General features: G+C 32.1%; 1 protein-coding gene across 1 annotated transcript; it reads left to right on the top strand.

The window, feature by feature from the left end:
* Nucleotides 1-11,990: 11,990 nt before the first annotated feature.
* Nucleotides 11,991-13,930, top strand: LOC125189714 (protein FAR1-RELATED SEQUENCE 5-like). Its single transcript, XM_048086960.1, has 5 exons — nucleotides 11,991-12,036; nucleotides 12,453-12,822; nucleotides 12,908-13,264; nucleotides 13,457-13,629; nucleotides 13,719-13,930. The coding sequence occupies exons 1-5, from the start codon at nucleotides 11,991-11,993 to the stop codon at nucleotides 13,928-13,930; spliced, it is 1,158 nt and encodes a 385-aa protein (XP_047942917.1).
* Nucleotides 13,931-14,203: the final 273 nt, after the last annotated feature.

Below are 14,203 nucleotides of genomic sequence, written 5' to 3'. Positions count from 1 at the left end.
AGTTCTTACGCCTAATTGTTGGGACCAAAGCATGAGGTTATGTCAATTGTTCAAAGCTTTCAAATGTGCGACCGTTGAATTATCGGTTGTTTACTATTGCACATCTGTTCGCGTGTTAGTGCATTGCATGTATATAGCACTTGGTTTTAAAACATGCATGAAAAATGCTAGATCTCGTGAGTTAATGTGTGTTTTATTTTATATGATAGAAAAATGGTTGAAGTATTTTAGTGAAATTCCAACTGTGTTTTTAATTGCTAAGTGCTTGGATCCGAAATGGAAATTAGCTGGCACAACTAAGATCTTAGATTTCTATTATCAAAATTTGCGTTTTATTGATCTTAGTCCACTTCAAAATTTGCCTTATGATGATGATGAAACCTCGAGAGTTTTTGAACTAACCATTCCCGATAGATCACTTGTTCAAGCTCAATTTGAAAGTAGTTTGCGTACTCTCTTTGTCGAATATGAAGAAAAGTATAACCGTACCCACCAAATTCGTCCACGTACACAACTTGCTCCTCAACCGCAGCAATACGGCGGTTTTGGTTTTGCTTATGATGACCCCGATGCTCAATCACAATTAGCCGATTTATACGGCTGCGACACAGGCTCAAGTTCAAGGTCCACCTCAATGGGATCGGTAAGCGAGTTAGATGTTTATTTGGAAGCACGCCACCATACTTTTAGTGATGCAGGTCCTACACCCGCCCAAATCGACGTCCTAGAGTGGTGGGGAACACACGAGAAAGATTATCCCATACTTGCGTCAATGGCTAAGGAGATCTTTGCAGTCCCGGCTTCCACCGTAGCCGTCGAGTCCGCTTTCAGTGTTGGAGCATGTGTCTTGGACGTGAGAAGAAGCAAACTCTCCGCGAGAAATATGGAAGCTGTGATGTTACTTGATGATTGGGGAAAAGCTGCAAAGAGAGCGCAAGAACCAGATTGGGATGCTCGTGAAGAGAGTGAGGAAACCTTCACCGACACCGAGGATGAAGGTGGAGAATGAAGGCCAACCGTCGTCAACCGCCAACCAACAAGGTAAGCAAGGTAAGAGAACTATGTGGACTTTGATTCCTTAATGCAATTGAGCATTAAGGATACGTAGGCACCTCAACTTAAATTTTAAATTTAAGTTGAGCTCAAGTCCTTTTCCTTTTATTTCTTTTTTTTTCTAATTGTTTCAACTCTACTTTTAATATGTTTTTTTGTAAATTGTAATTTTGTATTTAAATTTTAAATTCAAGTGTATAGTTGTATTGTTGTATTTTGTAACTTGTAATTGTAATATTGTATTGTAGAAATTTACATTCAAAGTTTCAAATCAATAAAATTGCAATTCTTTATCGTTATCAATTCTCTTTGGATTTTTCTATAGAATTGCAATAAAAGTTATAACTCTAAGATTTTAAAAAATAAATAAAAAAATAATGAACCGGAACCGGCCCGGAACCGGTGAAAAACCGGCGGTTAGTAACCGGAACCGGAACCGGCGGTAACCAGCGGTTAAACCAGAATCGGATAACTGGTATCCGAGCCGATTACGATTCAAGCTATCGACGAACCGGAACCGGCGGTTTTCGAACCGTGGCCACCTCTACCCTAGGGGGAAGGATTTAAATTGCGCAAAAAACTCAAACACTGCCAATGTTACCGTACAAAATAACAACAAAAACTGCTCTGAAAGATATACATTACAGTACATACATCGACCATTATTGATTTGTTAAATTACATTACAAACAGATATTTGTGCATTATGTTTGGCAGAAAAAACTACACCACATAGGTTACATGAAAATTCGAGATGAGAACTATACCCTATAGGAATGGGTAAAACTCATCAACTTTGACGGAAGATGTGTTACTTACTACATACTACACCCTAGCCCCAACGATTGATAAACCCTAGGGGACAGGATTTAAATTGTGCAAAAAACTCAAACACTACCAATGTTACCTTAAAAAATGACAACAAAAACTGCTCTGAAACATATACATTACAGTACATACATCGACCATTATTGATTCGATAAATTACATTACAAATAGATATTTGTGCATTATGTTTAGCAGAAAAAACTACAACACATAGGTTATATGAAATCTAAACCCTAGCAGTAATGACTGAAACTCGAAAATTTAGCCACTGTGGAGTTAATAAATTCATACTACATACCCTAGCCCCAATGATTCCTAAACCGTACGGGAATAAATAAAACTACTGCCAGGGATTGCAAAAGAGTAAGATGAAATAGACGGATTTTGAAAGATTACAACAACGTTTGATAATCAAAATATGAACAAATTAAATTACCTTCTTCCATTGTTGGAGAACAAGAACAAAATTCACAAATGGTCCAACTTTTTCGATTCTTGTAATTCAATAATTTCTACAACATAACGATGCATTCCCGACTCGAATCTTCAAGAGAGGTATCAGAGGTTTTTGTCAACGGAGAAGAAAAGATTTCAGTTTTGAGAGAGAAAGATTTAGTCTAATTCAATGACAAAAACCGATGTGATGAATTGATAGAGAAAATCAAGCAAGTTTCCATAACTAACTCCATTGTGAATTCCTGAAAGGCCCTGCTCGAATTTTTTTAACAGTTTAATTAATTCCATGTGGCATTATTTTGGGCCATAAGATCTTGATATTGAACAGCCGAGATTCAGTTGAACAATTGAACAAAACATATAAAAAGGATATGAATACATCCCTATATATGTATGTAGAGTCCTATTAACCACAAATCTACCCTTAAAGACCGAACTAGAGACCAAATTAGGGCCACCCATTTTTCTCAATCTTATGGTTATGATTAATTTACAATTAATTTAATATTTTATTAAATAAAAACGTTTTTTTTTAGATTTTTTTAATTTTTTTTAATTTTTTAAATTTTTTAAATTTTTTTAATTTTTTTAAATTTTTTTATTCTATAAAAACTTGCTGGAGTAAATAATGAACTATATCCACTACATAATGAACTAAATGAATGTAAGTTATGAACTTATTACTTCATTCAGTCGTGCTATTACTTCATTCCGTTAGTTTATTACTTCATTTATTCATGTTATTACTTCATTCTATTAGTTTATTACTTCATTCCGTTAGTTTATTACTTCATTTAGTCATGCTATTACTTCATTTTATTTGTTTATTACTTCATTCTGTTAGTTTATTACTTCATTCAATCATGCTATTACTTCATTCCATTAGTTTATTACTTCATAATGTGTTATGACATGATTATCTTTCAGTTGGGTTTAGGTTTATTACTTCATTCCGTTAGTTTGTTACTTCATTCAGTCATGTTATTACTTCATTCCGTTAGTTTATTACTTCATTCAGTCATGTTATTGTTATGAGCTTATTACTTCATTTAGTCGTGCTATTGTTATGAGCTTATTACTTCATTCAGTCGTGCTATTACTTCATTCCGTTAGTTTATTACTTCATTTATTCATGCTATTACTTCATTCTCATTAGTTTATTACTTCATTCAATCATGTTATTACTTCATTCCATTAGTTTATTACTTCATAATGTGTTATGACATAATTATCTTTCAGTTGGGTTTAAGGTTATTACTTCATTTCGTTAGTTTATTACTTCATTTAGTCATGCTATTACTTCATTCCGTTAGTTTATTACTTCATTCAGTTATGTTATTACTTCATTTCATTAGTTTACTACTTCATTTCATTAGTTTATTACTTCATTTTATTATTTTATTACTTCATAATGTGTTATGACATAATTATCTTTCAGTTGAAGTAAATTCAGTATATAATGAATGCGAAAAATTACTTCATAACATACATTCATTTAGTTTATTATGTGGTAAATATAGTTCATTATTTACTCCAGCAAGTTTTTATCGAATAAAAAAAAATTAAATTTTTTTTTAAATTTTTTTTAAAAATAAATAAATTAAAAACGTTTTTATTTAATAAAATATTAAATTAATTCAAAATTAATCATAATCATAATATAAAGAAAAATGAGTGGCCCAAATTTGGTCTCTAGTTCGGTCTTTAAGAAGGGTTCGACATTGATCACAATTCTATGTATGTATATATATATATATATATATATATATATAGGAAAATGATCAATACAAAAATGCATCTCAATACAAAATCCAGACCAAATCCTGACCATGAGATTTGACAATCTAATGGTCAATAATTAAAGAAAAACATGGAGGGTCATTATAAAGCAGTTTTAGGTCATATTATAAACTTTGGGGTTGAGGTCATGTTAAAATCCTTATATGTCATCCTTATTATAATGACGTAAAAATAATCTTACGATGGCCTAAAAATGACCTCCATATGCTTGGTTCTGTATTTTTGTATTAAAAATTGGTTTCCATAGATCAAAACCCTATGTTTTGAAGACAAATGATCATGATGAAGTGGGGACAACCAGTGAATGAGAGAATTTCATAAATGAATAGAAGGGAGTTGCAAAGGATGTTAAAGCCTCAATGTTGAAGATGGTTGATGTCCTTGAAACAACGCCGGATAAACTCAGGAATCTCAATAGCTTTAAGATATGCTGTGATACAACGAGAAATGCAATGGGATTGAGAGAGGAAGGTGTGCAACATGTTATAGAAAGTCAGAATACAATGACACATGCTATAAACAATGATGAAACTGATGATCCTGAATGGATTGATATCATGATTGAGTTAACTAAAGCTGCTGAGAGGACATATATATTGAAAAATAGGAATGAGTTCCCTACCTTCACTCTGATACCTGAATGTGACGACAGTCCTAATGAGAATCAAGAATTTAATCGGGAAAAGGATATGGAGAAGGAAAAAGATGATGAGGTGGAAAATGAGCAAGAGAAACAGAATGAAAGCGAAAAGGAAATGGCAGCTGGAAAAGAAAAGGAAAAAGTTTCAGAGAAAGAAGTTCAAAATGAAGAATATGAGGTAACTTTTAAAAATGATAGTTTAAGTACATAAAATGATTGTTTATACGGTTAAAATGATATAGGTTTGATGATGTTTTTTGGTGGTTCTGTTTTATTTGAAAACTGATACTTTTGCATCATAAAATGATAGTTTAAGCAGATAAAATGATACTTTTGCATGATAAAATTATAAAATGATAGTTTCGGGGAATAAAATGATAGGTTCTGTGAATAAAATGATACTTTTGTTTCATAATGATAGTTTTAGATTTTTGGCTGATAATGTGATAGTTCCTGTGGGTAAAATAGTATCCCTTCTGTCAATAACAATTTATATTTTTTTAAAATGAAAGCATGACAGAGTTGATACCATAATATCCACTGTCATGGAGGATATCCACAGAGATGATGAAATTTTAAAACAAAGAGAAGAAAATTTGAATAAGGACAAAGGGAAGAAGATGGTTTCTCAAGATCCTCCAATGGAAAAGGAGAAAGTGGTCAGAACAACAAAGAAAATTGTTGAAGCAATGTGCTCTCCCTACAATGTCAGAGCAGTAAATCTGAAAGGAAAGCTGAATAAAGAAGAGAGAGAAATAATGTACTGGTTGATGACAGATGAAGAAAGTGAATAGTAAGTTTTGAATTACATAATTATATTCTTATTCAGTTCTTTTAACTAACATTAAATATGAATTTGAAATCAGTTATGAGGTAGTTTATGAGAACGACAAGATCACAATGTTCAAGATTGACTTCCACAGCCTTGCTCCACGTACATACGTCAGGATCAACATCATAGATGCATGGGTTTTGTTCCTCAACTACAATGAAAAATTCAAATCAAAGGCATCACCGAGTCGTCTTTTCATCAACACCACACCTACGGTACAGTAAACGAGTAAATAAATAATAGTATTACATTAAAAGTTAAAATATATTTACAAAAATGTAAACATGACAGATTTACAACATTACTGCAAGGAGATCTGGTTGGACTGAAGCAGAGAGTCGAGAAAGATTTTGCTCAAACTTGAATGAATTTGTGTCAAAGATTGAAAATTTCAAATGGGAAAATTATGACCTGGTAAGTAATAATTAGATATACATTACAGAACAGGGGTGCGTTATAATGATAACCCATATTTATGTGATAAGCTAATAACCCTATCATTTTATGGGTCAAAAATATCATTTTTACTAAAAATGATATTTATACATGATAACATGATATTTTTCGTCCATAAAATGATATTCTGTTCTATAAAATGATACTTTTCGTCCATAAAATAAGGGTTATTAGGTTATCACCATAAATATGGGTTATGATATGATCACATCCCTTATAGAACAACATACCTATATTTTTGAAAATGACATTTATATATAATGTTTTGAAAATTAGATATTCTTTCCGATCTGGGCGTATGAACATTATTATATCATCTGCTTCAATCTCAAAATGCAAATGATGGATGTGATTGACAATTCTCTGGTTAGTGAAGATTTACTTGAGAAGAAATATGAAGATGCACCAAGTACTCTGGTATGTTTAGTTAAATGCATTCAATATTTATTAGTTAAAATGCATTGAATATAATTCAGTATGGAACATAATATAATTTTTAATCAACCTCATGTATGTTTTGTGTTATTTGAATAGAGAAATTTCTTCCGAACTTATCTTGGAAATGGAGTCAATCCATCAATGGAAAGAACTGTCAAACTGTCAAAAACCAGATACATGAATATGCCATGGCAGAACGATACAAATAAAGTTGACTGTGGAATTTATGTGATGCGCCATTTGGAGACTTACATGGGTGGTTCTGTTCGTAACTGGAATTCGGGTTTAACGAAGAAGGGAACATAGTCTTTCATAAAACTCCGTGCCAGATATACTGAAGCATTGCTTATTGGAGATACTAACAAGAAGGCTTTTGAGACACTTACAATGATAAAGAAGAAGTTTGAGAATGACAAGCAAAAAAGGAGAAATGGATGTTGAAAAGATGATTAGAGAATTTAAACCCCTTGTATACTAACTTGTATGACTTGATAATAGCATTTTGTAATAGTGGTTTCGAATATAATCACCCAAAAATTATCATTTTATCTACTGCATGTATGATTTTGTCATTATATAATTTCCTAGAAGTATCATTTTATTAGTCAGAAGTATCATTTTATCATTTTGATCTGCTCTTCATTTTTTTTCAGGTTAAAGTATCATTTTATCAGTTTATAAACAAGAATGAATTATCAGCCAAAATGTCATTTTATAAGCCAAAAGTATCATTTTATCTAATGCAAGTATCATTTTGTCATTATATAATTCAGAAAGTCATTATATCAATCAAAAGTATCATTTTATCATTTTATCTGCTCCAAGTATCATTTTATCAGCTTATATATCATTTTGTCAGATTAAAATATCATTTTATCCGTTGAGAGTATCATTTTATCAGCTTAGATGTCATTTTTTCCAGCTTATACATCATTTTATAAGGTTATTGTCATTTTATTTGCTGAGCGAGTATCATTTTTTCAGGTTAAAGTATCATTTTATCAGTTTATAAACAAAAGAATCATGTTATCAGCCAAAATGTCATTTTATAAGCCCAAAGTATCATTTTATTAAACAAAAATGTCATTTTATACACCAAAAATACCTAAACTATATCAAATGGCTTCAATCTGTCTTCTCATTGACTCTACCACAATTTCTTGAATCATGACGACCCAGCTCATGACATTTACCACATCGTCGTAGAGGCTTATTTGCTTTCCTTATTGCACTTTCCCTCTTTGCTACTCTGCTACTAGCTGATCCTTTGGTACTAACAACGTCTGGAGGATGTACATTCAATTAAATTTTTGCCGTTCCAAAAAAATCCTCAACCTTCTTCTTTTAAAATTTAAAAGGTCTTTCCCAAATTTCCAAATATATCTTTTCCAAATCATCAAGCCCGGCTTTTAAAAAAAAACAAATGATCATCCTTCCCTCGGATTTTTGGGGTAATCGATAAAAGTTGGGGCCAACTTTTCTTAACCCCCTTTTCATAAAATTTTCCCCAAGATAAAAGATAACATTATTACGGAAAATATTTATCTTTTCCCCTTTTTTGAAAAAAAAATTTTTTACAAAAAAGGGTTTAAAAAATGGAACCCCCGGGGGAAATTTGTTTTCGAGATGGTAGACCATGGGGGCCTTTAGAAAAAACTCTTAACCCTTTGACCAAAATATTTCTGGGGAATAAGGCTTAAACTTATTCTTAAAAACAAAATATATGACAACATAACAAACCAATTAGGAAAACTTCTTGCAATTTCGTCGAATTTTCTTAATTTACAATCATATTAACATCCCATTTTCTACCATATTGGTCCGCCCGTCCTCTTGATGTTATCATCAGGTGGTTATAGAAACAATCTCACATCTTTTACTTTTTTTCCTTTGTACATGTTTGAAAATAGAATCGGTGTAGATTGTAGATGCATCCTTCTCAATGGAAACGGGTTGACAAATGGGAATATTTTGGAAAATCAAGAAATTCTGCTTGAATTCCCTTTCCCCGTCCCCTGACATAATTAAAAAATTGATAAAGCGAAATTTTCCGCGTGGCTTTTTGTAGTTTTAAAAAAATATTCTGGGTTGGAATCGATGTAGTTTTTAAACCCCCCGGCCCCAGGGGAAAATCTAAAAAATAGGGGGAAAACCAAATTCTTTTTTGGATTGACCCGAGCCGGTTCCGTTTTAAAATAAATTTTTAGTTCCATTATATCATTCCATATTATATCAAACTCATAGGGTCTAACAAATCGGACCAAACACATGCATTCAACTCTTTTTGAAATCCCTTTATTCCCTAAAAATTTGGGCAAATTTCGACACCTTTAAACCCTGATATACCAATTTAATGTTGCCCTTTTTTGTAAAAGTCTTGTTAACGGCAAGTTTGATCCCCAAAACTTGATCGGGGATAATCAATTTGGGGGCTTCCCCCGTTCGAACAAAAACGGGCAAACAAGAATAGGATTCTTTACCTTAAAAGATAATGGCCCATTTCCGAAAATTTTAGAATGGTTATCTTTCGAATGGGGCAAAAAACATGCAATACCTTAAATATAACATAAAAAAGAATTATATTTATCCTTTTGGCTTTTCATTTTTTTTTAAAAGTATCATTTTTTTGGCTATGAAATATCATTTTATCACCCATGGTTATCATTATCCCGGTATGGCTTTTAAATTTTTTCCCAAAAAATATCATTTTTTTAGTAAAAAATGCCATTTTTACCGCCCCCTATCATTTTTTCTTTTATAATTTGGGAAATATCTTTTATCCCCTTTATATTTATCAAAAATTTTTGGTATCATTTTTATGGGAAAATATCTTTTATCGTCACCCCCTTTTCATTTTGTCATTATATAATTGAATATCATTTTATCACCTATGACTATCATTTTATTAAAAGTATCATTTTTTTCATTTTGACTATCATTTTATCACCAAAAGTATCATTTTTTTCCTTTTTGACGTCGAAAATATCATTTTATCGGGCCCAAAATTCATTTTTTCTTTCCGTATCATTTTTTCATTACCTTTAAATTTAAGTATCATTTTATAACATAAAAGTAATTTTTCAACAAAAAATATAATTTTATGTCTATTAGCAACAAAAATAATATTTTTAGTGTTGTATGGTTTGGGCAAATGAAAAACATCTCCAAACATATGATAATTTTGGGCTTTTTAACATCGGCCAAAATCTAATTAACTTTCCATGAGATCCCATCCCTTTTATAATAGAAAGGGATCAGATTTATTTTTTTTGAAAAGCTATAATCAAAAAAACATTTGGAATAATGAACAAATCGAAGAAAATCTGGAGATGTTGAAATAAAATAGGCGACAAATATGGAAGATGAAGATGAGAGAATCGATCTGTTAATTGTGAAGATGAAGATGAAGATGAAGGTGAGAGAATTGAGTTCAAACAGAATGAAACAGTGAATCACGCGTTTGGAGTAAAATTCAGAAATTAAATGAGGAAATTACATTTTTACCCCTCTGCGCCTTTTTTATGAAGTAAATCTAAGTTTGAATCTCAACCATAAGATTATCAAATATGTGTGGTTCAGATTTGGTTATAGAGTTATTATATGATTTGGGGGTTATGATATGATCACATCTCTCTCTCTCTCTCTATATATATATATATAGAGTTTTGATATATGAAAACTAGATTTAAATACAGAAACACAGAAACACAGAACAATATCATGCGTAGGGCATTTTTAGGTCATGGTTAGTGTATTTTTAGGTTATACTAACCAAGCATGACCTAAAATGATCTTAACATGACATTAAACTCAAATCTTATAATATATAGGGAGATGATCAAAATAAGTATATGTTTAAATACAGAAATGCAGCCCAAATCTTAGCCCTAGGATTAGATGATCTAATGGTCAATAATTAACCAAAAACACGGAAGGTCATAATTAACCAGTTTTAGGTCATATTATAAGATTTGAGTTTAATGTCATGCTAAGATCATTTTAGGTCATACTTGGTTAGTATGACCTAAAAATACACTAACCATGACCTAAAAATGCCCTACGCATGATATTGTTCTGCGTTTCTGTATTTAAATATAGTTTTGCATAGATCAAAACCCTATATATATATATATATATATATATATATATATATATAGGAAGATGATCAATAAAAAAATTAATCCCAATACAAAATCCAGACCAAATCTTAACCATGAGATTTGACAATCTAATGGTCAATAATTAAAGAAAAACACGGAGGGTCATTATAAAACACTTTTAGGTCATATTATAAACTTTGAGGTTGAGGTCATGTTAAGATCCTTTTATGTCATCCTTATTATAATGACGTAAAAATAAGCTTACGAAGACCCAAAAATGACCTCCATATGTTTGGTTCTATATATATCTATGCAAACCCATTTTTAATACAAAAATACAGAACCAAGCATATGGAGGTCATTTTTGGGTCATCGTAAGCTTATTTTTACGTCATTATAATAAGGATGACATAAAAGGATCTTAACATGACCTCAACCTCAAAGTTTATAATATGACCTAAAAGTGCTTTATAATGACCCTCCGTGTTTTTCTTTAACTATTGACCATTAGATTGTCAAATCTCATGGTTAAGATTTGGTCTGGATTTTGTATTGGGATCAATTTTTGTATTGATCATTTTCCTATATATATATATATATATATATATATATGCCTATAGGAATGTGATCAAATGAAAACTCTAAATACTGTACAAACTCAAAACTATGATATGGACCATTGAAAAATGTCAACAGATCACAAAAAGCATCAACAAAAAAATGTCAATAGAATTTCAATAGTAGTCAATGATTGATGTTTTGTTGATACTATGTTGATATTAAAATCTTGAAATTTTACAATGTGTTGATATTGTATTGAAATAGTGTTGAAGTTGTGTTGAGGAGTTTTGAGTTTGTACAATATATAAGTTTGCATTTTATCACTACCCTATGCCTATATATATATATATATATATATATATATATATATATATATATATATATATATACGGATGTGTTAAGATGACAACACTTATTATAATGACACCATACCACCATTTTAGGTCGTTGGATCCAAAAATCGTGTGCTTATTAAGCTTCCACGTGGCAGCTGATTTTAATTACGTTGAACCCATTAAAAACGCTTAGGGGTAAAATAGGAATTCTCTATTCCTTATGTGATCACGTTGAATTAAACGATGCATTCTCCATCCAGATTCTGAATTTCACTCAATATTCAATCCAGATTCTGTAAATTGAAATCAATTTTCAATCCTAAATCCAATTTGATTCTGAATCCAGATTCAACAATTCAATTTCTCCACAATTCGTTTTCTGCAATTGGATTTCGAATCTTCAATTTCACTCATAATTTGAGAACCGAGAAATCTCCAAATCGTGTTCTCTTCATAGGTTTCTGCAATTCATTCCACAAATTCATGAGAATATGGGCGACTCGATCATCAATTTTGATTTGGACGTTTTTCTTGAAGGTGAGCATCGACATGTTTAGATGCAAAAGAATGGTCAATTATTGGACGATTTTGACGACGAATTTGTTTACTGTTTTGACGATTATTGATCTTTTTTTTTTGAAGAATTATGCTTCTATTTATGTTCAATATTGGTTGATGGGTGTTCTTTGATTTTGGTTGAAGAGTAGTTTTTGATTTTGTTAGATTTGCTTTTTTCGATGAATACTTGTTTAGTAGAGTGTGTTTCTACTTCTGTTCAATATTGTTCGATTTCATAAGGCGTAATGCAGAGTATTAACCTATGATTTCATGGCAATACTCTGTTTCTACTGATTCTGGTTCTGTTTAGTAATTTGTAATAATTCCTATAATCGTGTGCAACAATTGTTGGTTTATGTGTATCACATTGCTGTTTGCCTAATTGTTTATTGCAGTCAATTGTATCTTAACTAATTTGCCTCATGTTTTATCATTTGATCCAGTTGCATGTGTGCCAGCATGCCCCGACGAACTCCGTCCTTATGTTGGTAAGAAATTCCATTCATTAGATGAGGGTATTGCCTTTTATGAAGGTTATGGGCGGGAAACTGGTTTCGATGTGCGTAAATGTGGAATCAAATCTACTAGAGATGTTGTTACGTGGCAATACCTTGTTTGTAATAGGGAGGGATTGAAGGTGGGGATTGAAATGGACAAGATGCATGCACAAGAGGGTTTTATAACCAAGCGTAGACGCACATCCAAAAGGTGTGAATGTAGGGGTCGGATGTCACTCAAGAATGTCTCTGAGGTTGGGTTTGTGGGGTATGTTGTTCAGGAATTTTTGGAAACACACAATCATAGTATGATTGAACTTCCTTTTTAGACGCTACATGCATATTAACCGTAGATTGGGTGAAGTACATATGCGATTCATATGGGGCTGCACGAAAGCCAATATTGGACCCACGATGACATTCAAATTCTTGAATGAGTTCTTGGGCGGCTATGACACTGTGGGGCTCACTGTGGCAGAACTTAGGAATTATGTCCATGGTCTCAAAACTTATGTCGAAGGTTCTGATGCACAAATGTTGTTAGATGAAACGGCAAGGAAAAATAAGTCATATCCTGATTTCACATATCACTATCAGCTTGGGTCTTCAAATGAGTTGAAATCGTTTTTCTGGTGCGACGCAGTATCTAAGAGGAATTATCAACTGTATGGTGACGTTGTCTCCTTTGACTCCACATACAATACAAATAGGTAATTCCTTGTTCATTTATATCTAAATTATGTATTCTCTGTATTAGGTTTTCTGTTTGGCTAACTTTGCAGATTAGGACTCTAATATTGTTGTCTACCATTTATGATATTGCATATTAGGACTCATATATTGCAGTTTACTGTTTATGCTTGCTAATTACTGATTAATAACCCATTTTGCCAATGAAACAGATATTGCATGATATTATCTCCGTTCACGGGCAAGGACAATCATGGAAAGCCGGTGACATTTGGGGCTGCACTGTTATCCAATGAGAGCACAGAATTTTATTCATGGCTCTTCAAGCAATTTGTGGAATCCATGGGTCAAGCTCCTATGATGATCGTTACTGACCAAGACCGAGGTATGAGAGCTGCTAGTCGTGTGATGTTTTGGTAGATACAAAGCATAGATGGTGCATGTGGCACATCATGCTTAAACTTACTGACAAAGTTCCAAGAAGATCTCTAGAAAATGAAGAGTTGAAAAAAGAGATCATTACTTGTGTGTGGTCTGAGGTACTAGAGCCGGCTGATTTTGAAGCTGCATTGATGGGTATAATGGAGCGCTATGAACTTCTAGATGTCGAGTGGTTTGTAACCATGTTCGACAATAGAAAGATGTGGGTCCCTGCCTATTTTAGAGACTTTGTAGGGAAAGTATGAAAGAGAGAGTTTCCATTTATAGAAATGAGACTTCTTTTTGGTGGACATCCAAAAATGACAAAATGAGACTATTGAGTATTAAGATCCTCCTGGTTTATCCATTTTTTTTGAAATATTAAAAAAAAAGATATCGACCCATCTTTTGAAAAATCTGCGTGTAATGAACTTTACAATCCTTGGGTTTATACCAATAAAGAAAAAGGGTCTGGATTAGTTAGCTGTGAATGGATTTATTAGGCATCTACGGGACAAACATGGGTTGTAACTGGAATT

The sequence above is a fragment of the Salvia hispanica genome, chromosome 5 (genome assembly GCF_023119035.1).
Source record: "Salvia hispanica cultivar TCC Black 2014 chromosome 5, UniMelb_Shisp_WGS_1.0, whole genome shotgun sequence".
Classification (NCBI taxonomy): Eukaryota; Viridiplantae; Streptophyta; class Magnoliopsida; order Lamiales; family Lamiaceae; genus Salvia; species Salvia hispanica.
This window is presented reverse-complemented; position numbering and strand designations above follow the sequence as displayed.

Bases quoted from the DNA above. Each gene is read 5' to 3' on its own strand.
- LOC125189714 (XM_048086960.1), top strand. From the start codon at position 11,991: ATGGGCGACTCGATCATCAATTTTGATTTGGACGTTTTTCTTGAAG. The intron at 12,823-12,907 runs GTATGTTGTTCA...TATTAACCGTAG, and splicing joins TCTGAGGTTGGGTTTGTGGG to ATTGGGTGAAGTACATATGC. The intron at 13,630-13,718 runs GTATGAGAGCTG...TTACTGACAAAG, and splicing joins CGTTACTGACCAAGACCGAG to TTCCAAGAAGATCTCTAGAA.